Below are 26046 nucleotides of genomic sequence, written 5' to 3'. Positions count from 1 at the left end.
TCCTTGCAGGGAAGCCTGGATTGCATCTAATTACTAGCACAGGAGACAGACAGCAGGTGAGCACTGTCCCTGTCCCAGAATTCATTGTGAGCAAAGAGCCCAGATCAGGTGGTCACAAGGAAGCTCTGAAAGTGGCATGTGTAGGTATGCATTTGGTCTTTCTGCTCCATCTGTAGGTTGCTTTGCATGCTACCCCATCATACATTTGCAGAAGACCATGCAGGACAGACGCCACCTAACTGAAGTGCAACTCACATGATAAACGCTTTTGCCTGGCCAGCACATAACCACAGGAGAGGAAGAGTTCCCAAGACCTCATCTGACCTGTTCTAAAAGAGCCAATACATCTGATATCTTCAGTAAATTTTTGCACAGTGTGTCTAAGCTGTCCTCTGCTGTTGACAGAGTTCACCCATGTTACTCCTGAGGACCAGTCTAGGAGGAAATTTTCCCTCCTGTCTAATCTGAATTGCCTCTGTTGCTTCCTTGAGACCCTGCAGACACAGAGAATTTTTATTACCCTTTACATAGCTCAAGGCTTAGACCTTATCTACACCTGTGTCTTTCTAAATTAAACAGTCCCAGTTCTCATAGTCTTTCACCTTGCATGACATTTCTCAGACCACCAGTCACTTTCCGTGCTTTCCAACTCCTCTCAACTTCTTCTGGAGTTGAGTGCTCAGAGCTGGACACAGCTGGGCAGAGAGAGCACAAGGATGGCTGCACTCCTCATTAATATCTTCAGGACGATGTCTGTCTCATTCACTGCAAGAGCATGACATGAGCTCGGATTTGGCTGCTGGAGTGGCACCTCCTGACTCAGTTGTTCCCCTCCCACTTGATTTTGTACTTATGACTATCCTTGCACAAGCATTTGACAGTGTCTTGCTTCTTCTCAGGCTATTTCCCAGCTCATCTCTGTAAATCTCTATTCTACTCTTAATAACACTTCCAGCCCGTCCACTCTTTCTACCTGCAAGTTTCAACATCAAACTTCTCTTTTCCACACCCAACAAGCTCCAGTTCAGGACAAACACCTGCTAAACACCTCTTCACCCCCATCCAGTGCCACATTTCTCTTTCCAGACAAGTTTGACCCCATCACCCCAGTGGCCCATTTAGCCACTGCTTCCTTATGACAGTACTGAACAAAGCAACATTAAAAGCCCTTCTGAAGTTGAGTGATATGACAACCAATGCTTTTCCCTTACCCAAAAAGCTGGCATAAAATTAAATTAGGTTGGCTCCATAAGATTTGTTCTTGACAAATATATGCTGGCTGTTATTCATATCCTTGTTAACTCTGAGGCACTTAAAAATAACGTGTTGATTTATTCTAGGCTCTTTCAGGTACAGAAGCAGACCTGATCTGGCTGAGCTGCCTTTGAAGACAAGTCCCAAGCTTGCCTGCAGATCTCACCTATTGCCCAGGAAACCTTCCAGGAGGACCGCTAGTAGCTCTAAGAGCCCCTCAGGCATTCTCTAACAGCACAAAGCTAGATTTCAGTATGCTCGCTGGGTCCAAGGACAGGTAGGTTACATTATCTCTGTCCTACACCTGCAGGCCTTGTGAACACAGACGTCCACAGAGGGACCTGCCTCTTGATGCAATCTGTTGTTCAGCTCCCTTCCCCTTCTCACTCTGCATTGCTGAGGCATGGACAGGACATGTCCCTCCCCTCTAATTCCCATCCAGTTCATGTTCAGCCTGACTCTGACCCAACACTCCCACTCTGCTCTGTTACAACCCTCCCTACTAAACTGACCCATTTTCAGGTTTTTGTATGATTCTTCCTGAGTTCCAGGTCACTGGAGAGCTCACAAGTCAGGTAAGTCTCCTGTTACACTTCCCTCCCTTTCCCCTGTGGTAGGATCATTTGTGCCTGGGGCATTAATACTGACTTCATTTATATTATTTTTACCCTATGTAGGAGTCATACCTTACCCTCTTAGGTCCCATCACAAAGCCAGTCGCTAGGAGGAACATAAATTTCAATAACCAAACCTAAAGCGTGAATGCAAATCTACTGAACTAAGCAAATACAAAGCCCTGTGAAGATTCTGGTGCCAGGTAAAACCTGTTTCACAGAATCACAGAATCATCTAGGTTGGAAAGGACCCTGGAGATCATCTAGTCCAACCGTTCGCCTAGCACAGTTCCCACCTACAGCATATCCTTAAGCTCTAAATCGACCCTACTCTTGAACACCTCCAAGGATGGGGACTCCACCACCTCCCTGGGCAGCCCATTCCAATGCCTAACAACCCGCTCTGTAAAGAAATGCTTCCTAATATCTAGTCTGAACTTTCCCTGGTGCAACTTGAGGCCATTCCCTCTTGTCCTATCACTTTCTACTAGGCTAAAGAGGCTCAAACCCAGCTCTCTGCAACCTCCTTTCAGGTAGCTGTAGAGGGTGATGAGGTCTCCCCTCAGCCTCCTCTTCTCCAGACTAAACAATCCCAGTTCCCTCAGCCACTCCTCATAGGACACGTGTTCCAGACTCTGCACCAGCTTTGTAGGCCTTCTCTGGACACGCTCGAGTAATTCTATGTCCTTTGTGTAGTGAGGGGCCCAAAACTGAACACAGTAATCGAGGTGCAGCCTCACCAGCACCAAGTACAGGGACAAGATCACTTCCCTGTCCCTGCTGGCCATGCTATTGCTGACACAAGCCAGGATGCCATTGGCCTTCCTGGCCGTGTGAGCACACTGCTGGCTCATATTCAGCCCGCTGTCAATCAATACCCCCAGGTCCCTCTCTGACTGGCAGCTCTCCAGCCACTCCTCCCCAAGCCTGTAGCGCTGCTGGGGGTTGTTGTGGCCCAAGGGCAGCCCCCGGCATTTGGCCTTATTGAAACTCCCCCAGTTGGCCTCAGCCCATGGCTCCAGCCTGTCCAGGTCTCTGCAGAGCCTCCCTACCCTCGAGCAGATCAACACTCCCACCCAACTGGGTGTCATCTGCAAAGTGACTGAGGGTGCACTCAATCCCCTTCTCCAGATCATCAATAAAGATGTTAAACAGGAGTGTGGCCCCAAAACTGAGCCCTGGGGGACACCACTCGTGACCGGCCACCAGCTGGATTTAACTCCATTTACCACAACTCTCTGGGACCGGTCGTCCAGCCAGTTTTTTACCCAGTGAAGTGTGCGATTGCCCAAACCTCGAGCAGCCATTTTTGCCAGGAGAATGCTGTGGGAAACGGTGTCAAAAGCCTTGCTAAAGTCAAGGTATATTACATCCACAGCCTTTCCCTCATCCAGTAAGCATGTCGCCCTGTCATAGAAGGAGATCAGGTTTGTCAAGCAGGACCTGCCTTTCATAAACCCATGCTGACTGGGCCTGAGCATCTGGTTGTCCCTCATGTGTTGCATGATGGTGTTTAGGATGAGCTGCCCCATCAGCTTCCTGGGCACCGAAGTCAAGCTGACAGGCCTGTAATTTCCCGGATCATCCTTCCGACCCTTCTTATAGATGGGCGTCACATTGGCCAATTTCCAGTCACTCAGGACCTCCCTGGTCAGCCAGGACTGCTGGTAAATGATAGAAAGTGGCCTGGCAAGCACCCCAGCCAGCTCCTTCAGCACTCTCAGGTGTATCCCATCTGGTCCCATAGACTTGTGTATGTCTATGTGATGCAGTAGGTCACTGACTGTCTCCTGGATTGCAGGGGGGTCGTTCTCCCAGTCTCTGTATTCTGGCTGTGGAGGCTGGATTTCATCAATACAACTAACCTTGCTATTATATATTATATGTTTGAGCCAAAGCAACAGGTTTCATCTCAGATCCAGCCTCCTATTCTCAATGAAACCAGGGTGTCTCTCCCCTGCTCACTGCAGTTCTACTTATTCCAGACTCCCTGCAGAACAGACTTTTTTCCTGTCTCAAATGCTGTGACAGGGCTGCATATTCATGTGAGAGCTGTGCAGTATTAGGACAGCAGAGTCCGGGCTGTAGGATGGCATTGCTGGGAGGGAAAGGAGGGCTGTGACCAAGGACGCAAGGCTCCTCGAAGCACAATGTCCACAGTCTCCAGACAGGCATGTTTCTTGCCTGTATCTAAAGGCTTGCCAGGATAAGTCATCTGTCACAACACTGGTGAGAGAAGCGCTCAGGCTGCATGGGTAAGATCTTGGGTCACAGGCTGGCAGACCCAAGGCCACAGGAGTGGCACAGAGACAGCAGGGGAGTGCCAGGGAGAAGGGGCAGGCAGGGGAAACACCTGCCCAGGCTGAGGAGCTGAGCCATTAGCACTGTAAAGCTGAGGCTGCCTGGGCAGCTTGAGGGGCTGATGAGCACTTTAACGGATAGATATATTTCTACTCCTATTTGTTCGCAAAGGCTCGACATAGAACTGTTTTGTTCTCCTGGAGTCAAGCAACAGAGTTTGGAAAATAACTCGGGGAAAATCCGTCCTTTTTTTGGTTTTGTTCCAGACCCAGCAAGAAACTTCATGCCCTTCTTACCCCCCAGCGAGTAAGACAACAGCTTTGTCACCTGGTGGCAGTGCATCTGGCCTCTGGGACAAGGCTCTCCTCAGAGTGTACTGGGCCCATAGTTAAATTAGAGCCACACCACATGACCCCAAAATAGTGCAGTGTGTGACTACCGCACACCAGTGTTGTAACAGGAGCAAATAACCGGAGGAATCCCTAAAACACGCCAAAGAGCAAAGAAGCTTTCTGACAACCACTAGAAAAGGCTGAAAGGTAGTATCTCTGCCCTGGACTCCACTCAGCCCATCTCCATCCCTGTCCTCTGCCATCTGAGAGCATGTGCACTCAGAGGACCTTCCCCTGGAAAGGACTTTGCTCTGATGGGGCAGGTGTGTGCCATCAGCTCCATCTCTTTCCTTCCAGCACCCTGTTCAGGGGGAATCCAGTCTGTGCTCCCATTCTTTGTTATTGCTTTACTTCTCATTGCCAGAAACATTTTATTGTTACTTTGATTATGTAGGAAGGAGTTCTGACAGTATGGAAATGGAACCATATAGGGACTGGATGGAAGAGGCACATGCTGGTCACCCTCTTACTGGCACAGCAGTGGGAATATTTTCTCTCTTACGCTATGATATTTTTAAAACAGAGAATGCTGTTATTATTTGTTGTCACCCAGCATCCAGCACTGCCATTCTTGGAAACCAGCGCAACGCCTCCAATGCCAGTGTCAGAAACATTATTAGTAGTGTTTTTGATATCTCCCAAGATCTCCTCAGGCTAAATGGCATTTATGACTTGGAGAGGGCTGACCTTAACTCCAACCATGCCTGAGACTGCAAAGCAGAGAACATACCCACTAGTACCAGTGCAGCTAGGCCATGCACCCAGCCATCGCAAACACTGTGGCTGTGAAAGACTAACTTTTAATCAAAGCTCCTCATCTGAGAGTACTGTAGAAATACAGGTGGTTCAGCAAGACCAGACTATGAAGGTTAAGCTAACACAGTTGTCCTGTGGTGCTGGAGAACAGCAGAAGGAGAAGAGACAAGGCACAGCACAGGTATCTTTCCCCTTGCATGGCAGTGATGTGCATGTCCTTGCTAGTGAACATAAAATTTTGTCCCTGATGTGAGCAAAGCCAGTAGGGACACACACAAGGCAGATCCAGACATGGAAGACTGTGGATCAGCTCTGGTACACCAGCCTGCCAAGGGCAGAGTGACATCACATCTCCCCACTGGCAGGGAGTCTGCCGATAGCACTCCATCCGCCTGCAGCATATGGGATGATGCCTCTGGGCCCAGCCGCTGCCCCCGGGGAGGGTCTGTTTCTGACTCAGCCAGTTGTCTGCCAGGTCCAGCTTCTCCTCTCTGTCTTTGGATGACAGCAGATGTTTCTCTGCCCATCTGCACAGATGCTGGCTATGGTCAGCTGTCTGCTTTTTGTTCTATATCACCCTTGTTTTAAGCCCACAAATGCAGCTCTGCTGCCGGACAAAAACTGAGTGCCATCCACTCAGGTCAAACCTGGGGTAAAGCGTCAGAGGAAAGAAGTCTATTCCCAAGGCAGATGCTCAGCTTGAACTCAGCACTTGCCTTGTGGTCCTGTGCACAGCTATTTACATCTCCATGCTCAAGGATTTGCCACAGTAAAGGATCCTGTGCACACAGGCTGGAGAGGGACAGATCCCTGCTCTGTTGACAAGACCTGCATATCACAGCTGGTGCTAATGCTGCTGCCAGCAGTGCTCAAGCACATGCCAGGCAAAGAAAAGGGGGGACAGGGCTTCTCCTACCCCTGACTCTCATCTCCCCAGCAAGGAGCTGCAGACCATGCTTCAGTCCAAAATAACTCATTCTCACTGTAACAAGCTTCACTAGGGCTGCTGCTTTAATTTCTTAAAAAAAGCCTAGATTCTGTGTTTTATAAATTACTACAATGCATTTAATAGGTAGCCTTTTCATAAAGGTGCACAGTGGATGTGTACACAGGCCCTGATGAAGCTAATAACTGCCTCTCAATGGTTTTCAGAGAGTTATTACGTATTTAAGATCCGAGCTCCCTTAATCAACCACAGAGATACAGCTGGCAGCAGTAAATTGGCAACAACAGCTCATTACAAATAAGGAAACACTGTTTTTTTGAGGACAAAAACTGTGTCAGCTCTTCAGTGAGAGCTAACCACTCTTGTCCTCACCCTTCTTCCCCCATTCCCCCCAGTGATGTGCTGGCACAACTTGCTTCATCCAGTAATACAACCTCACTGCCTAATCCCCTCCACAGGGGACATCATCAAATCAAGTTCCTAGATTTCATTACTTATTTTGGCAAATGGCACAGATTGCATTCCGTTCTCACCCTCCCCAAGCAAGCTATGGGCAGGACTTGTCCCACAACACCATGATGACATGGCACAGGAGCACACATGCTGGTCCTGCTCTGGGGAGGAGAGGACCAGATCAGGCCACAAGACACAGAGACACAGCTGCGAGTATGCGCTTTGCAGGCTTGAGACCCAGCATGGTACTTGGGAATGATTTTTTCAGTACACATCATGTCTGTGTCCCTCGGTGGCCAGTCTGTGTGCACAGGGCAACTGCAAGTGCCAGTGGGAACCTGGACACAGGAGAAGGGAGAAGGTCTGAGAACACCACATGGTCTTACTTCCTTGCTGTCTCCTAACAGAAATGGGGGGATTGTCCAGTGCAACCAAGGCAAGAGCACAGCAGTTTAAGAGAGATCCACATGACTGGGAGATAATAAGGCTAACTTTTTAGGAGTGTTTAGGAAAGACTAAACATTGTGTGAGTGAAGAGGAGAAAAAGAAAAGACAACTCACCCTGTTATATCTTCCCCCCTGAGCAGAGGATGACACAAAGCAATGACACATTTCAGTCCTAGGGAACTTTCAGGACCCAAAGCAATGACACATTTCAGTCCTAGGGAACTTCTCCTCCCCAAAACTCCCCTGGAAACGGAAACAGGCACCCACACCATGCCCCAGCCTGGCGCAACACGTGCTCAGTTCCCTGCTGTGGGCCATGGCCAGGGCCACCTTCCATAAGATGGACCCAAGACCTAGATCCTGGTGGCCGTATCTGAACTGCCTGCAAGTTCCACTGGGCCAGGTGAGGCCACCAGTTGCAAGGGGGGAAAACATGCTCTGAAAAACAAGCTGGACACTGGAAGCAGGTTGAATAAGAGTTTAACCTTTGTTTGGTCTGTTTTGATATCTCACGCTGTGCCTCCAGACATTAATCCTGCACAAACCAGGGCTTGTGAGGGAGGGGATGCACACTGACCCACGCAAACAAAGTGGGATGGACAAAGAGAGAGATAATATGTTCAATAACGAAATGTGAAAAGGGGAACATTTGTCTGCTTCAGCTTCAGTCTGGGTTATGGCGGTCTTTCTGCCACATCAGAAGATTCTCAGCTCTTCCACTGCATCCTACTGCAAGGCTGACGATACTGGAGGTTTCATTTTTTTTCTCTGAAGCTGCAGGCCACAGAGGCAAAACTGAGCTAGAGAGGTCTCAGGGCTGAGTAGATTTTATTTTTGCTGTTTCTTTAGAAATACCTCACCCAATGTTTTTTGAAAAAGAAAAGGGGAACCTACCACTTGGTTCCCCCTCTGCCACAATCTACTGACCTTGACATTTTTTAAAGGGCTCTTGGGAGGGAGGCTATGTGGTCTCTGAGGACACTTTTCCTAAAAAATTTGAGAATTTAGCTGATGTGTCCCTGTTACAATTTGGCTCTTACATTTATGCTTCCAGAGAAATTCCAAAGCTGTCTTGAACAAGTCAAATTCAGTGGACCAAGAGTATCATTTCCTAAACTTGCAGCAGACACTTTTTTGTAAAACCAGCAAAAATGTATGTTATGAACAGCATAAGATTCTCCATGCACTTACAGGTATAACTGCATAGGTGAAATACCAGTGTAATCAGTTATCCATATGATTGTGTATACCATCTTCCTTGCTGACTTATTAACTCAGTAAAAACTTTTTGGGGGAGTGTGGGTGCAGACGGCTGGAATGCAGATTGTTACAGATCTCTAGTTGCAATGCTATCTCTAGAAAAACTACTGCTTTTTGAACATGAAAGAACACACACTTTTCCTATCGCTTTGCAGTCACATCTGGAAGAGGTGCCCCTCCTGATGTTTCAAGACAGCAAGGAGAGGAGATCCCATCAGCTGGTGGAAGGACTGCTTCCTCCTTTAAGATAGGAGGTTGTACTTCTTTTGAATTATTTGGCATTTGGTCAGGAAATAAAAATACACTTGCTAGATGAATGAGTGACCTCTTCTATGATCACAGTAGCTGTGGGAGATGGGTAGGCAGGAAGAGCCTGCAACCCCACATCTTCTCCATGTTCTCATCAAGAAAGCTTTAATCATTAATGGAGATGCAAGACAAGGCTGGAATCACCTTGCTGAGGATGGCCCCAGTGGGAAGGCTCCCTCTTTACACTTTAAATCATAGCACCCTGTCCTACACTGATGTCTCAGAGCCCCAGGTACCCATGCAGCATCACTGAGACTGACCTTGCTGAGACCCAAGTCAGACATCTAGCTTTCCCAGACAGCTTGAAACAACCTGTCATGCAAACCCAGCTAACCCCTTTGCAAAACATTTAAATGCTGTTTCTTTCACTTGCCAACGTACACCCACTGAGCACACAAGCTGTGCTTCAGGAGCAAGGAGTAGCAAAACATCACTCCAAGAGGCTACCAAACAGTACTGGGATAAAATGTTCCAGAGGAGGACCAACTTCTCCATCATACATCCTTTTGGTAGCATCAAAACGAGATCTTTGTTTAAATGCACAGGAGTAGCATGGTTTCAGCAGTTACACAGCTATTTTATATGTTCTGGGAGAGGGGATATCAACAGATTGCAAAATGTGGAAGTGTCTCTGGACACTGCAAACAAACAATATGTTATGTAATTGGGCCTTCTGGGAACTGGAGGAAGGTTTCTAGAAGATCAGGGCCCTCCCAGTGCTTTTTAATTTTACTGGGACTTACCAGCAAGTCAGGCCTCTAATAATAGAGTTACACTGTTGTACACAGTTTCCTTTCATCTTTGTGTCCCCCTGCACTGCCATACCTTTGTTGTTAGTGCCGCAGAAAAACACATCTTACTCAATTTTATGAAGCTGATTAATAAAGCCTAGAATGGCAGAGCTGAAGAGGCACTAAAGACCTTCAGGAAGGGCACCAAAGCCATCTCTTGGCCACCAGAGCACGGGAAAATGTGAAGTTTTAGAACTTTATTGAATCAAATCTGCTGGCCAGTTGCACCATTCTACATAGCTGTGATTTAGCTGAAGCACAGCACTAACAAACAATGACACAGCAAACAGGTTTTAGCTCTATAATCCACATAGTGTGCTAGTACATACAGGAAATTCTTTCAAGGAAGGATGCCTGTAAGCAGCACCTCAGCTTCAGGACCATGCTGACTTTGTGCTGCAGAGCTGTCCTAAACTTGTGCCCAGGCAAACATGGACCTGCAGGAAATCTTCTGCAAGTCGGATTGTACAATCCAACACCTGAACATGGACTGTAGCAGCTAAGTTTTAGACAAATACTTACTGCCTTTCAGGCACACGAATAACATGGATAGATTGCAATTTGTACAATCAGTTTCATCTTTCTCCCAGAAAAATAAGGAAGAATATGCCCTCTCCCACCTCAATGGAGCAAGACTCTTGGTCAACATATGGCCCTGCAGTCGCCACCTCCTCCCACCCCATTCCCCAGGCCCTCAATTGTACTAGGCTGCGAACTCCTAAAGTGGTGCTTCCCATGTACCTTCCCTCCCTGAGATTCCAGGGAGAGAGAGTTTAAAGGCAATAGAGAGATGATATCAATGCCCTGGTGTCTGCACAGAAAAAAAACACACTCGATTTTCTAAGAAAGCCATTTTCCCCTCTTGCTTTCTTGCTGTGCACGTGCTGACAGCCAGTAAGAAAAGGAAGGAGGCTTGCTGATGTGGGGAGGGCACACTAGCATGGCTCAGGAGGCCAGGCAGCAGCTCTGACAGGACGCGGTCAGCCTGTTTCCAGCACACCCCTTGGTTATTGGGCTGTTGGCAAAAGTCAGCAGTGAATAGCTGAGTGGAGGAAAGGCCACCAGCAGAGGCAGTAGGCAGAGGCTCAGCAGGCCTTGGCACAAGGCCAGGGAGAAGGCACTGCTGTCCCACTGCAACACCCCACAGCACAGACTGACACCAACAGGCAGTGCAGACACAGGTGACACTACCTGTCTTTGATGAAGGACAGCACAGAGATCCTGACCAGAGCGGTGGATCCAAGACAAAGGGGAAGCCCAAGCCCTTCTGAACATGGTCGCAGAGCCTGCAGCCATGTGTTTGGTCTGCCATGTAAACATGTCACATCCTAGGGGAACTGAGATCAAATGCCGAAGTCTTCCTGTCAGTAGCCCAGTTTTGCTAGTGCTGAGTGACTTGGTTAATAATAGTTCATTGCATCTCTGCAGACAACTCCCTGCTTCTCCCCAAATGAAAAAAAACCAAACAAATAATTGCATTCCTCTCTACTGCACTTATCATTCAAGAGCCAGGAACAATGGCATGTTGTGTGCTCTCAACCCTTGTGTGAGCAACATGCATGTTCTGGCCTCCAGATTGCTGGAGCTGTGAAGTTCTTGCTCAGATTTTCCTGAGAAGTCAAAACCCCAACTGGTCTAATACTCTGAGAACTACAAGTCCCTTTTTTCTTTCCCATTACTTCAAAAAGTTTTATGATTCCCATTTGCTTCATTCTGCCTGTGCACATGGAGTAAATACAAGTAACAGACAGAACATAAGGCCCACTCTCAGCACTCAGCATGGGTCTGTCTCAGCTCCTAAGAGACCAGTTGTGTGATCTGGAACACCGAAGCCAACATTTGGCTCTCCTCTGACACAGCAGTGTCCTTTACCAGTGACGGCTCCAAGTTCCATACAGTTCTCAGGGACTGATCTACAGACTCAGACTTCACTGTAGGAAGAGTCTGAGGCTGGACCAACGCAACTCCCAACCCTTGCTCCTCCCAGAGTACCAACTGGGCAAGAAAACGTCTTCATGACATACCCAAAGATAGATGTTTTCTACTATGATTTACTGGGTTAATTTATGTTCTCCACATAATGTAATAGACAAGGCTAAAGCACTAATAATTTTTCTACCATTCACCTAGCATCACTCAGGAATAGCCTCCAACAGCTTTTAGTCTTTTTTATCTGCAAGCAGCTGAATGTGGCTGCAGTTGCATCCTAACCACGGGGCTTCTCTGCTTTACAATACTTTCCCAGGACATGCATCGGACAATGACCCAGGCCTGCAGCCTTTGGAAGAGGAGGAGGTGAATACACCTTCATCAAAGCCCTGAACAGAGCATCAGTGCAACAGGCTGTGGCCCAGTCCCAGATGACCTGACCCTCAACAGGCAAGGGGAAGCAGGTACCACAATTCATATAGTCAGTTTAGGCCCTTCTCAAGACAGGTTCTTGTGACTGGGTGGTAACAGCTAGCTCAGTTTTGTTCTCTGCTCCACTGTACAGCCGAGGCTTTAGAAATCTGCTCAGTGCATGGGTAGGGTGTGGGAGGCTGAGTTCACAAACCCGTCCCACCTCCCTGCTGCTGGAAGGGTGGAGTGCCCCTGAGAAGGCATCACTCTGGTCTGTTAGCGAGGCAGAAACATAGCATTTCAGGCTCCCCAAAGCATATAAGGCCATCTGTGGCTTACTGCAACATGCTGGCACCCAAACACTTCCAGTGCAGCTCTGGGAGCCATATGCATTTAATTTCAGGAGAACCAGAGACTGTAAGTAACAAATAAAACCCTCACTTACACTATCTCATCGTTCTGGAACTCCAGCTCCCCACAAGTGTCTTCAAAGTCCTCTCCTCCACCTTTGGCTGAGCCTTCAATGGTTTTGTAGGGCACAATAACACTTCCTCGTGCACCAGAGGTTCGCAACACTTTCACTTCCATGGTCCCTACACTTTCACTGACATGTGTTACTGGCTCCTCAAAGGTGAAGATGCCAGCATGGTCATCGTCAAAGATCGTGATGGTGGCAGTAGATGGTGATCCCAGGCAGGCAAGTGTTGAGACACGACTGACCTCAGGAATGCCCTCATCTGAGGCCTCAGTGCTCACACGGACATTGCTGAGATGGACCAGGAAGTTCTCATCCTCCTCAAATATGTCATCATCAATTATGCCAACACGGATTTCCTTCTGGGTCTCTCCAGGCTTGAAGACCACTGTCCCTTCAGTGAACTCATAGTCAGAGCCGGCATTGGCCGTCCCATCCTCTGTCCGGAAGTCAACGTACACTGTTTTGGTCAAGTCGCCTCCCCGGCGAATGATGGTCAGGGCGACAGTGCCACAGTTCTCCAGACACTGGTAGGTACCCTGCTCAAAGTAGAGCTTGCTGATGGGATCATTTTCTGCCACCTCACTGTTGACCTCATGCATACTGACAGCTTTGCGGGCCTGGTCTGCAGCATGTCTCTTCAAGATGTTGCCAGCTCCCGTCATGAGTCGAGTGGCCTGAATGCGGTAAAAGGCCCTGCTCTTCTGCTGCTGGCTCAGGACCTGGTAATTGGCCAACTCTATAAGCTGTTCAATTTCCTTGTCGGGGTGCTTTTGTTTCAGCTCCTTAAGGATCCGAGCCATTTCCCTCCTGGCTTCCTCATCATCCTGGTCTTTCTCATCCACCTCCAACACCAGTGTCCCATCCAAAAAGTTCTCCACATGAGAATTTGCAACCTTTCCATCCATCTCGATATCAGCTTTGGAGGAGGGCCTGTCACCCTCATGCTCAATGATCATGCCTCTCTGCTTGCCAGCTCGGTATTTCTTGTAGACATACTTGTAAAATAAAAGCCTCCTGTCAGCTATCCAGGCAAACACCACACAGATGGGGAAGAAGAAGAAGGTGAGCAAGCCTTCCCAAACCTCCACAATCCCAGGAGAAGACACAGATAAAATAATGTAAAGCCAAGTGTAGGCAAAAATGCTCCAGGCCGCTGTAACAAAAAACACTCGCAAGTGCTTGATCTTCCTTATCTCTCCATCTGGAACAACGTAAACACAGATTGCAATGATGACAAACATGTTAAACGCAGCACTCCCCACAATTGTGCTTGGCCCCAAGTCCCCTGCCGTGAAGCCATGGCCACAGACTTCAATAACAGACAGGAGGATCTCAGGGGCAGATGAGCCCAAGGCCATCAGTGTGAGATTGGAAACAGTCTCATTCCAGATCCTCACTGTGGTTTTGCTAGTCTCACCGTTGGGCTTCTTGATGGTTATTTCCCGCTCCTGGGATGTAATGACTTCGATAGAGGACATGAAGCGATCGGCTATGATAGATACTCCCAGGAACATATACACCATTGCTACAAAATACACTGTTGCCCGAGCGATTTTGTCACCAAATGAGGGGTCTTGGGGTTCCCATATTGGTAAAATCACACCCTTTTTGCAGATATATGAGCCAGTGCACTCCTCAGTGTTGTTCACGGGCAATTCACTGGGGCTCTCCGCATGTGTGCTGTCTGCATGGAAGAGCAACACCAGCACCACACTCAGGAGTTGGAAGCTCAATGGGAAGGTGGGTAGGTAAGTTGCCCGCAACATGGCCACTTCCACCAAACAGGTCCCAAACGTCCTCAACCTACAGAGACAAAAGGAAAGATGCATTAAGTGAGGCCTACCAGAGAGAACAGATTTTCCTCTACATCCTGTTTATTTCCCATCTTTTCCAAATATATAATCAAATTAGCCAGTTACTCAAGAAGACCCATCTCATGAGCCGATTTGTGTTATGATTACTGCAGTTTTCCATGTACACATCATCTCATTCGGTTATCTGAACAAGGACAGATTCAGATGCTACCAGCAGGCTAGCACCTACCCCTTTTAGCTACTAAGTTTAATGGCACTTTCTCTTTGCTGAAGGCCTGTTTGTTCAATTTAATTTTCTTGTTTCTCATCTAATTAAAGCCCATCGTTCTGCTTCACAGCTGGCAGAAGTGTTTCCCATTTCAAAATTACAGTGCATTCACTCAATCACTGGAGTTCAGGGAAAGAGCAGGAGAGCACACAAAAATCTACTATAACCCCATCATTTCTTAAAAATAGTTTTATACCTGCCATCTTTAATCCCCATAAACTATATATTTCACAGCCTTTTTTTTGCTCACAGTCCTCCCAAGCATCTACTCCACATCAGAAATCTGCACAAAGTGACCTCAAACCCTGGCAAAACCTTATTCTTAACAGTAACTTGTCATAAGGTGCACCACAAGGGCAGTCTTTCATTAATGATTTTGGAGCCATTCCTTCCACAGCGCATCACTTTGCACCTTCCCAAACTGGGAAGAGCCCCATATGCATCCAAGCCTGGCTCTCTTGGCATGCTTGGAGAGGAAACCTGTCCCTGCACTCTTTTCCCACTAGGCCAGCTTTGACGGCTTCCCCTTCAAGGGCCTTTCTCACTCAGTTTACAACATTAGTCATCAGGCATGACAGCAGTACTTGCCCTTGTCCTGCCTCAGGATTTTCTAGCAATGTAGAGGAGCTGTTAAAGAGGTTTGCAGTTAGTTAACAGTGCATAAACCAAAAGAACAGATGCCCTTAAGTAGTGCAAAAACCTGAGCATGCTCAGTGTTACATTCTCAATTTTATTAGCCAATACAAGCCAGATTTCTAGTTATTAGAGCTACATTTTCTCCACAAGGAGAGTCTTATCCATACTACACTTCTCCATTCCAAGTTAATTTAATCACATGGTAATTAAAAATGTTTCTATGAGGAGAGGAAAATGAGTACAGCAATACCTTTACTTTGCTGGAGAATACAAAAGGCAGAACTGGTTTTGCCCATAAAAATACCACACTCCAGAAAGAAGAAAAAAAAAGAGCCTAGCCATGAAAGGTTTCAACTTCTAAGAGAAGGATGGTATTCCTAGGCTCATATCAGAGATGGGACACAAGCCAATGCCTCCCAAAGTCCAGCCTCTGCAACACCTGGCAGGTCTCACCGTACCATTTGCCATCTGCCTAGCCTCCAATAAACACCATGGCAGGCCGGAGAGCTGCCCAGCTGCATGTGCTGGGAGACACAGACCATGCTCAAGGCTGCATCTGGTGACAGCATCCCAGCTGTGGCCCAGCCACAGTGACCGTGTCCCAGGCAGGACGGCTAAGCACACCTCCCCTCTCTCTCCCGAAAGAGGGCTTGTTTCACAGCACAGCTGGGAACCAGGCTGGCTCTCACAGCAGGCTACACATGCTGCACTGCTGACTGCGAAAGTACAGTGAGGCAGGTGGGGAGAAGCATTCACCCTCTTAAACGGGGACACACCTCCTTGAAGGAAAGCACCTGGTCACCACCACCCATCTCCTTATCCTCCATGACACAGAAACTCCCCCCTCCTCATTAGGGAAGGGGCATGTTTTGCAGGGACAGAGCTGCACGCAAGTCAAGAACTGGCTGGAGGAAACAATGGGTGCCATCCTGCACCCACGTTACAGGATCTACTCCACAAAGAGACATTGTAATGGTGGATCAAAGCCCTCTCCTCCATTTGCTTTTATTTAAGGATGCTGTAGTAGGATTACTGGGCTAGAAAAATAATACAGGGAATTATCAAGTTTTATATAAATGGCATTTCCTCACCAGGAACTGTTGGTCTGCCCCCTCCCCCCCCCCCCCAATTTTTAATTAAGAAAAAAAAAAGATACACAGAGCACAGATCAGGAACTGAACAAGTCAGAGAGCTGGGTGATAAGAACGGATAAGATGAAGAAGAAAAAGCAAGTGTGTATGAAGACAGATCTAAAAGAAAGGAGTTGTTTGTGTTGGAAATCCCGCTAATGCTACGAAAAGCTCTTATTGCTGGAATCAGAAGCCCTGAACATTGCTCCCCTGATCGCAGTCCCTGGGGACCTTCTCCTTCCCAGAATGCAGGCTGTAGCCACCACTTACAAATCGGAAATAAAAACCTAAAAACCTATTGTTGTACAGAAGAGTACCTTGTTGCAGGCCATTTGGTGGATAGCTAAGTTGAAACAGATGTGCCTTCATGGTCACTGAAGTTTAGCCTAAGCATGAATTAGTCACCCAACATCTGTACTCCTGTGTTTCACACTGCTCCAAATCAACTTTCAGAGACATTTGATAAAGGGGCTGTCAAAACACAGGCTGACTTGCTATCTACTCTCTTTATCCCAGATAGCTCCTAAGTGTAGTTTTGGAGGTTTTTTAAAATATGTAGGCTTAAAAAATATTTAACATGGGCATAAATTATTACTCAGTTGCATGGTTCTTCACTGTCTCTTTCTAAAGTGTAGTAGTTTTAACAAAAAACTCAAGAGCATCCACCTGCCCTTGTTCAGTTAATTTTCTCCCTGTGGCAAGTCATATCCTCGCACATGTACAATTATTCAGAGCAACCAGGCATTGTGAAATCCCCTTGGCAAGAAGAGGAAACAGATGGTTCTAGAGAAAATATTATGCTTTGGGTCACTGATTTAGGTCATAAAAATAGGAGACTCCCATCACACTTTGGACCAACTTTACAGTCTTAAAAACATTAGAGCACTGGAAGTCTCAGCCAGAAGAAAGACTAAATCAGACTAATAAGTCACTTGAACTTTATTTGCCATGTTCTTCCCTTTCAAACTTTCTAATATAAGTTGGCTTTGGTTTGTTGTTTTTATTTTTTTAAATCAAGTCCCATATCACATTAAATGGGAGGAAGAAAGGTCTCGAGCAATCCATCTTTCTGGCCTTCCCATCCAGTTCTCCATGTACAAATAACATTTTTCCCTCAGATGGCAGAAGATAAGAACAGCTTTTTCTGGAGATTTCAGATGAAGGGTTCAGGCTGGAGCTTTGGAAGAAAAATCCACCAGCCTTGGCAATGTGCCAGGACCCTTCTTTGAGTGGCAGTGGCATCCCCCAACTCTGTGTTGGACCTTCTCCAGCATTCTGAGGTGCAGTCATCAAGCAAGATTCACATACCCTCGCCAGCTTTCGTACTTGAACCAATTCACAGTGAGTGTTATTAACCAGACTCAGGAATTACGGAGGGCTAGAAAATGCTTGGCCACAGCATGTTGGTTACAGACACACAATCAGAGCCTGACACTCAAAATATCTCTGAGAAGCATCTGCTATAAAATTAGCAGTATTTCTTTATTTGTACAGTCCAAAGTAAACAGCTTGGTCCCCAGAGACCCTCTTACTCTGTATTTGCATAGGGTCTCGACCCATGGTCAGCACACTGCTGCAGGCACAGCGATAGGAATAGTCTCAAACAAATAATTCATATTATACTTTAACGAGAATCCAGGCTATCAGAATGCCAGCCCTCCCTCCAAACCCAACTTTGTTAGCTTTTCATTAAGGTGTCTCAATTGCATTTCCCATCCCGGCCATCAACAATAAAAGCAAATGCAGTAGCTGATTCACAGCACACCAGTTATCAGCCCCGGCAAACCTTGCCTGCTGCGGTGCTCCGGGCCTTGGCCTCGCTCCCCCGGCGCCTCCCAGGTCAGATTTACCACTGCAGCACCAGGCAGGGGCACAAGCTGCTCTCAGGCTCGGTGCTGGCTATACGCATGTGGTGAAGGCCAGCACAACCCTGCCCTGATGGGCAGCACGCAGAGCCTTTTTTACCACCAAGGGAGCAGAGCTGTCCTGGGGCTCCCTGGAACTGGCTGCCTGAGAGCTTTCAGGTGGAGCTGGAGCTAACCAGGAGAGCCAGACCCGAATTTAAGTTTCCTGAAGTCACAGCTGTGCCTCCTCCCTTCGAGGACAAGCTCCCCCAGGGTGCTAGCAGTTGGGTTTGCATAGTTATGGAGGAAAGCCTGCAAGAGGCTGCATGGTCCCTTCAAGGCAAGCTCAGTTTAGATGCAGCTCCCAACCAAGGGATATCGGTCCAGCCTTTATTTCAACCTTTGGTGTGAAACACCAGAAGGGCAGTTGTTGCCCACAGCAGGGCTAGGAGGGTTGCAGAGATATTTGCCTCCCTGCTGGGCATGGGAGCACTAGGTTTTGCAAACTAGTAGGAGAGAGCTCCTGCTGCCAGCTTGTGCTCCAGCCCCCCAGCTCAGGAGCTGCCAGATGGGGAGAAAAAAGCCTTTTAGACTCTGCTCTGACCTTTCCCTGGCAGCAGTGCTCCTTCAGAATGGCTGGTTGTTGCATGCAAAGTGAGCCCGAAAGCTGCTCTGCGTTTCAGCAAAGCACAGCTTTTCCTTTGCAGCAGCCTCTCAAAAGTCCCATCTCCATTTGGGCACTTCGCTCTTCGAATACCCCCTGTAAGACTTCCAGTTGTTTTCCTACACCTTTGTATCATACACAGGTTTATCTGCAACAAGCCGGTAGCACCATTATTTTTCAGAGTACTGAAAAACCACTGCTAGCCCAGTTGCGTTAGAGAAGGAATGGGCAAGGAAGGAAATGGCCTGGGCTCACAAAGAATGAGTGGCCATAAAAGAGAGTGAGAGACTTTCCATGTGGAATTTTTCTCCCAGCATTCGACAGAAAACTTGTGCAGAGCAGCTGTAACACAGCAGCGTTCACACCACTACAGCCACCACCGACGCTACCTGACAGTGCCTACCCCACTGTGACATCGGCTTTGCAATAAACATCATTACTGTAAATTTACTGACAGCTTGTATGGGAGAGAGTGTCCCCACAGCCGTGTCACTGGTGTACGGGAGGTGGGAGCAGCACTCTCTCCCCACAGGGTGATGATGGTTGCTTGCTGGGGGGCAGTAGGAAGTTTGCTCTTCACACGACAGCGGCTGCTTTTTGACGCGCTGTGGGGACACAACCAGGAGCATGTACCAACACCATGGGGACTCCCCGCCAGCCCTTCCACATCCTGTAGTCAGAGCTAGACAGAGGGGAGCTTTTGTTAGTCAGAGTGCACTGCTGCAGGAAGACAGGGAAGGCAGCTCAAAACCCCCTTTGCTGGAGTCAGGGGCAGGAGAAAGATAGTGTCTCTTCAGGCAGAGGGGTCAAAAGCTTTGACAAAGAGGAAGCTAATAGCTACTGCAAGACACAGCTAGCCCTCAAGATATAGAAACAGAGCCTCAAAGCAAGCCAGCTACTCATTCCACTGTCAGTGCCCCTGGTGAAAAGACAGCAACCCCCAAAAAGGCCCCAAATGAGAGGACAGGCTGTCTCAGCCAACAAGTGCCCCCCGCTCCAGCAAAAATGGCTGTTTCAAGTTATGTGTCCTATGCTCCTACCCTGAAGTCTCCAAGGCACAGCACCCTTTTCCCAGTTTTTCTTGCAGGAGAGCAACACTTACAAGTCTACTGCAAGCAATAACCAGCCTTCCCTGGTGAAAGCACTGCACAGCTTGCCTCCGCGGGTGGACTCATACCCACTGCCCCATCTCTGGAGGGCTAGCAAACCTCTCCTCTCCTGTTGACCCTTCCTGGCCACGTTGAAGACTGTTCACCTCTGCCTCACTGAAAGCAGCAATCTGCTTCACAGCAGGGCAGCTTGAGCAAAGCCTGTACTGGGAAAAGACGTGATTGTAGGAAAAAAAAAAAAATTCCAAACAAATTGTCTGGTCTCTTGCCACCAATCAGTAAATCAGTCAAGAGCCTAAGTCCAGCTTCCTACAGCCGAAAGACACAGAACAGATGCCAACAGCCCTGCAAGGTACAGGATGCTTGGAGATGTATTTAGGCAGCCACAGGCTCCACTGGCTTCACTTCTGATCTTAATGCTGAACCATGGCATGGCTTTGGTAAAAAGTAGCTCCTGCCAGCTGTGAATTTTTACCCACCAAAGGAGAAGGACCCAATTTCCACACTGGTTGTATATCCGGACCTGTAGCGGAAGGCTGCTATGTCCAAATACTGTGTTGCCACTCAGGGCTGCACAGTGTGACAGCACTTTGAACACAGCTTGGAAAACCCTTGGCTCACTGCCCTGCTCCGTCTCTGCCCAGCTCCTTCTCCCTTCCACCCAGCTCTACCACTCCAAAACAGGAACAGCCTGTTGGCATCCCCTGTCCATGACCCTCCAGATCTCCACATCAGGAAAATGATTTGCAGGCCATCAACATCCAGATTGCATCAGTACAAAACCCCATCAAAACCTTTCCAAATATAGTCAGAGGCACAAGCCCTCCATGAAGCCAATCAAGTAAAATACACATCAGGCCACCCTGTTTTCTGTAAAGGACATTAAAAAGTTAGAACAATTATCAGTCTGCAACTGATTTTTCCAAGTATCCTATCTCTTCAATGAAGCATCCAATCTCCTCCCACAATCTCCCCAGCAACTTTCCAAAATAAACAGATAAATAGAGAAAATAAAACAATCCCAATAAAAAAATTTCAGACAGATTGGATGAATTTGGAGGCAGCTCATAGAGACTGAGCTTGGAAGTGTTTGTCAGAAAGATTCCAGCCTTGGTTTTCAACCTATGGAGATGAAGTGGCAAGTCGTCCCTTTCCCCCATGATTCAAGGTCTCAGCAAAGAAAATGCCAGGAAATAAGAAGCAAGGGAGAAATACTACATTTCTTTTGGGGCTGTACTTTTTCTTTTTTTTAACAACTCTTCTACTTGCTGCTGTCTCCAGATCATTTCTCTATCCCCACCACCTGCTTTTCTATCAAAGCAGCATCGGGTCTCTATCATGCAGCACCAAGCTCTTTCCCATTACTCCTCCTGGGCCGTTAATGCCTTCCTCTGCCTGTGGATCTACCTTGCTGATTTAAGCACAGTGCTAGCTACCACGTCTCCACGAGCTGGCTTTGAGGCTGCCTTGCTGACAGACTCCCTCTGTGTTCTCAGGGCAGCCCTTCACCTCCCTGTGCTCTGTGTCTCCCTCTGTAAAATGGGAAGATCACTTCCTGTGAGTGTTGGGAGAATAAAACACTTCTAATAAGTCTGAGGCTCCTAGGTAGCCTGGGGAGGAATCATCTGCCCAGAGATGCCCCACAGGGGCCAGGAAAGAGAAGTTAGCAGGCTTGTTGCTTTCCCTCTGTCTGCCTGTGTCTGCTCTTGCCTCCAGGCCTCTTTTTACGCTGGGTTTGTAGTTGTGTGGGGGTCCCCTGTGCAGCGGGATGCTCTCCTGGGCTCTGTGGGAGGAAGGAGCAGAAAGCTTCAAAGGGAGCAGAAACAAATCTCCAGCCCCAGCACCCTGCACCCATCCAGGGACAAAGAGGTGGGAGACGTCCCTGGCAATGTGTGTGGGGAAAGGCTGAGGCAAACGCAGGTCATGGACCCGGGAGGATTTGGACACAGTCATAGACAGGAGCTGGGCAGGTTAGTTGAGGCTGGAGGCCCACCCTGGCACACTCCATCCATCAGCTAGGTGCCTAGCCCTGGCTGGTGAAGGGTAGTAGCACCTACCCAGAGAGTCACTGTCCAGAGGTACAGCTCTTGCACTGCTGACTCTGGAGGAAGCTGAATGCTAGTGCAGAGCAGATGCCCAATTTTTAGACCACCAGATCTCAGGAAAGAGTCTAAGCCCAGGTGTGTGCCAGGCCTTGGTTGCCTATCTCAAAAGTGAGGTTAACCACCCCTTGCTCCTCCCCAGTGTTCCCCACCTTCTCTGTCTCCCCAGGAGCTCTTTGCAGCAGCAAATCTCACTTCTATTTGTAGCCAGGTTCCCTTAGGAAGCCAGGCATATGAAATCACAGTTTCCATGTCTGTCTGTCTGTTCACATCGCTCCCCCCCCCCCCAGTTTCAGCTAAAATCACCAGAGGGATAGAGATAGCAAAGAAAGACAAGTTCCTACAAGCTTCCTGAAAATAGCTTGAAGAGATACCACTCACGCCCTTGGAAAGGGAAAGACCGGTCAGTGAGCTCAGACCATATTAGATGCCAGAGTCCCGATGGCACAGCATCCTGAGCACCCTGCAGCAGACCCAGGTGCAGCCAAAATCTGCACAGCTGCAGCACCAATTTCCATGAGCCGGGAGCACATGCAGATCATGGTACCCTGAGCTTGAACAGAGTTCCAGCTTGTTCACTCTACCGGTCGCATGGAGAGCCAGTATCACACACCATTTGTGCTGTCTATGACAAACCTGTTGGCTGGTTGTCCAGTGATGCTCATGCTTTGGGGGACACTGGGCTTTATTATAGGATCTGAGTTGCACTAGGATGCTGGGGAACAGTGGCTTTTCCCTGGTTAAGGCAGCAGACTGTATCCTCCTGAAAACACAGCAGAAAACCAAATTCTGTCCTAGATGCAATGCTGGAAAAATTGCAACCACTGAAAGCCCTGAGCAGATCACAACACTACCAAGGGCCCAAAGAGGCAGAGGAATGGCTGTGCCTAATATGGCTGTGGAGACTAGGTACAGCCTGGGCAGCTGGAGGACAGGGAATATTTAAGTCTCAAGAGCAATTCCCGGCCAAAAGATGCCAAAAAGCTTAGTAGAAGTGGGGAAGAAAGAAGCAAGCAAAGTTTTATCAGCTTAAAACTGTGCTACCTGGTGTTGGCATCCAGGGATGCTAGGCATAAAGAGTACACCCAATCTCCCCAAATATCTTGAACAAATCTCTGGTACAGAGGAACCTTTGGGCAATGCGGCTCCCCAGCACTGGCTTAGGAGATGTTTATGCCTCCAGAGAAACAGAGCCGGTGGGGTATAAGGAGCCAGTCAATTAATCAACTTTCCTAGGGAGACAGTGGTGGAGGTTCATGGCCTGGCTGGTAGGTTATGGCTCTAGAAATGCTAGATGATTTCCCTGTTTGGGCTAAATGTCTCCACTGGAAAAGGAGCAAAGCTGCTATTGAAGAACCAATTGGAAGGCAAAGGAGAGAAAAAAACATTTAGCAGATGCACGCAAGGGAACAAAAATGCCTCTCTTTGGTGATGTCCACCACCACAGCTGAACACATACAGCACAGCTCTTTTTCCCCAGCTGCCATCATCACATCGACATGCAAGTGTCCCAGCATCCCTTCTCTAAATAAAAGCGCACCTCTTTCTTCTCTTTGTGGTGGTGAGAAGAAGCACACGAATGCCTAGGCAGGTGTTGGGAGAGCGGACGGAGAACCCCAGCTTCTCTCAGTCCCCGTTTCCATCACCTGACTTGCGGATTTTCAATGTCTGGACTGGAGGAACAGCTTCCTGTGATGCGCAAGCAAAGAGGAGCCCTGAAATCAAACACTCGCACCCACATGCCTGTGACCTTGTGGTTTTACTACAGCTTTCATTTTTAGACTTGAGTTCTCCCTAGTGCTTGCTGCATTTCTACAACATTTTGGTAGCTTGCTTTCACCCTGGAGACGGAGGTGAATATGGGGTTGCTTAGCATGGCTTGGCAAGGAGGGAAGCAACAAGGCTACGATTAAAGAATTAAACTCGAGCTGACGGAAGAGCTCCAGCCATGCTTCCACCTAGACAAAGCCTACGTGATGAGCGCTGCTTAATGCCAGCCCTTAACAACACACGCTGAGCGAGACGAAAATGGGAATTTCATCGTGGCTGCAGGTGCCTCCGACCGCTCACCCCGGAAACCTGGGGTTTCAAGGCAGAACTCCCCGGGGCTGGAGGCAAAGCAGCCCTGCCTGGAGGCACCGACACCCGCGCCGGGCGGAGGCACCGCGCCCCCGCCGCCGCGCACCGGGGAAGATGCGCGGAAGCCCCCCAGGGGGAGGCGGTTTGCTCCAGCCCCCCGCCCTCCGCCCCCCGGCCCCACATGCCAGGCAACGCCCGGCCCTTGGCCTGGGGGGGAGGCAAACCCCCGCCGCAGCCGCGCCTCCCGTCGCGACATGTCGCGATTAGCCGGCGGGGGGAGGGGGGCGAGCCCCACCGCCTGCCTAAAGGTGCCGCGGCTGGGTTGCAAGAAGCATTCCCGGGGCGGGGGAGAGCATCCTACTCCCGCCTCCCCACCGGCTCCGGGCCCCTTCCCCCATCCTTCCCCCGGCACTGGGGTCCCCCCGGGGCAGAAGCCGGTGTCGGGGGGCGGGGGACCCGCCTCGCTGGGCAGGGTGGGGGCCGGGTCGGGGACCGGTCGATCGCGGCCCTACCTGGCGTGGGGCAGGAGCCGGCGGCGCCGGGGCCGGCTCAGCAGCGGCTCGGCATCGCGGCGGGGCGGGTGGCGGAGCGCCGGTGCGCGGCTGCGGCGCGGCGGCGGGCGGGCGGGCGGGAGGGAGGGAGGGAGGGAGGGAGGGAAGGAGAAGGGAGGGAAGGAAGGATGGAGGGAGCGCGCACACACACACTCACCGAGCAGCCCGGGGATGCGCTCAGCTGGCCCGCCCCGCTGGCAGCCTCCCCGCTCTCTGCATCCCTCCGCGGCGCGGCGCGGCCAGGGAGAAACCCGCCGTCCCTTCTTCGGCGGTGGCAGCTTCAGATCTCCTGCTGCTGCTGCTGCTGCTGCTGGAAATATTTCCCGATTTCCTCCTCGGAGCTTAGGGACTTTGAAAGGCAGGGCTGGTTGCGGACCCACCCCCAGCAGCCCTGCCCGCCCTGCCCAAGGCAGCCCCCAGCCCTGCCCTGCCTTGCCCGGGACAGTCCTCGTCCACGCTTTGCCTGCCCCCAGCCCTGCCTGCCCCGTCGAGGCAGCCCCCCATCCCTGCCCGCCCTGCCCTGCTGGGTGGAGCTGCCAGTCCCGCCCTCCGTGGCCTCGTCGCATCCCCCACCGGCCGCCCTGCAGCCTCCCAGGGCAAGCGCGACCCCGTTTGCACCCTGCAGGGGGGAGAGAGCAAGCGGAAGGGTGCAAGGAGCGCCTTGCTGTGTCTGTCACCGTGCTCCGCAGTGTCACCCATGGCTGCTGTGGGGAGGCGGGAGGCCAGGTGCATCCCACGGGGCCCTGGGGTGAGGTTCACTCCCCTCACACGTCACCGATATTGTGGGGTTTGCAGAAGACTGCGGGGGCCATGGGGTGACAGGCAAAGGGCATATGGGTCATCTAGGGCCCTCCTGGAAACTGCCCCCACACCTGGCTATGCCCAGGTCAGCACCTGAACCCACAGAGCCTCCTGGCCCCACGGGACAGTCGCTGGGGTTGGGGAGGTCCTGCAGGAAGCCAGTGGCCTGCCACAGAAGGTCTTGCTGCGCCTCAGGCTGGCCCAAGTGTCCTTCCTGTGGGCAATTTCCCATTCACCATGCCTGAATGACTCTGCCACCCTGCGCTGGCTCCATCAAGGAGCAGATGAACCCGTTGTCCTACCTTCCGGGCAGAACTCTGTGGCTTTAGGAACTTAAAATAGGACCAAAGCTAATAACTCACACGCTGGTAGTTGCAAGTACCCATTCAGTAGCCCTCTATGCCCAGATCATAGGGTGCAACAAGAACCGTGGAGAAGCAGAGCCATTGTTCTAGATCTTGCACCCTCTTACACCTTCTCCCTCTTATCTTGTTGGCTGTGCTTGTATTTTTTGTCACCACTAGCAAGACAGCAAGCCAGAAATTTCATTTGTGCTACTCTTTCTTTTTTCCTTTTTTTTTTTTTTAAGATTTTTGCATCACCATGTCCTTCAGCAGAGATGGAAAACTAGGTTTCTTGTTCAAGATAAGGTGTAAGACATGGACAATGTCACCAAACTACTTTGTAAACAGTTCATAATGAGCTGA

At 49.5% G+C, this 26046-nt stretch overlaps 1 protein-coding gene across 8 annotated transcripts in view; it reads right to left on the bottom strand.

Moving 5' to 3' along the window:
* The window catches only part of SLC8A1 (solute carrier family 8 member A1), a 149073-nt gene that overhangs the window by 107359 nt on the left and 15668 nt on the right, over window positions 1–26046 (bottom strand). For 5 of the 8 annotated variants that reach the window (XM_074928759.1, XM_074929327.1, XM_074928914.1 and 2 more), the window contains exon 2: window positions 12309–14144. In XM_074928759.1, coding sequence (XP_074784860.1) covers window positions 12309–14144 — 1836 coding nt within the window. Of the gene's footprint in view, window positions 1–12308; window positions 14145–24499; window positions 24589–24695; window positions 24874–26046 lie in introns of those variants that run through there. The other 3 variants (XM_074929080.1, XM_074928991.1, XM_074929163.1) reach the window with 3 other exon arrangements.

Source organism: Athene noctua, chromosome 1 (assembly GCF_965140245.1).
Source record: "Athene noctua chromosome 1, bAthNoc1.hap1.1, whole genome shotgun sequence".
Classification (NCBI taxonomy): domain Eukaryota; kingdom Metazoa; phylum Chordata; class Aves; order Strigiformes; family Strigidae; genus Athene; species Athene noctua.
Note: the sequence above shows the minus strand (reverse complement) of the source record. Positions and strands in the feature narration are given on the sequence as shown.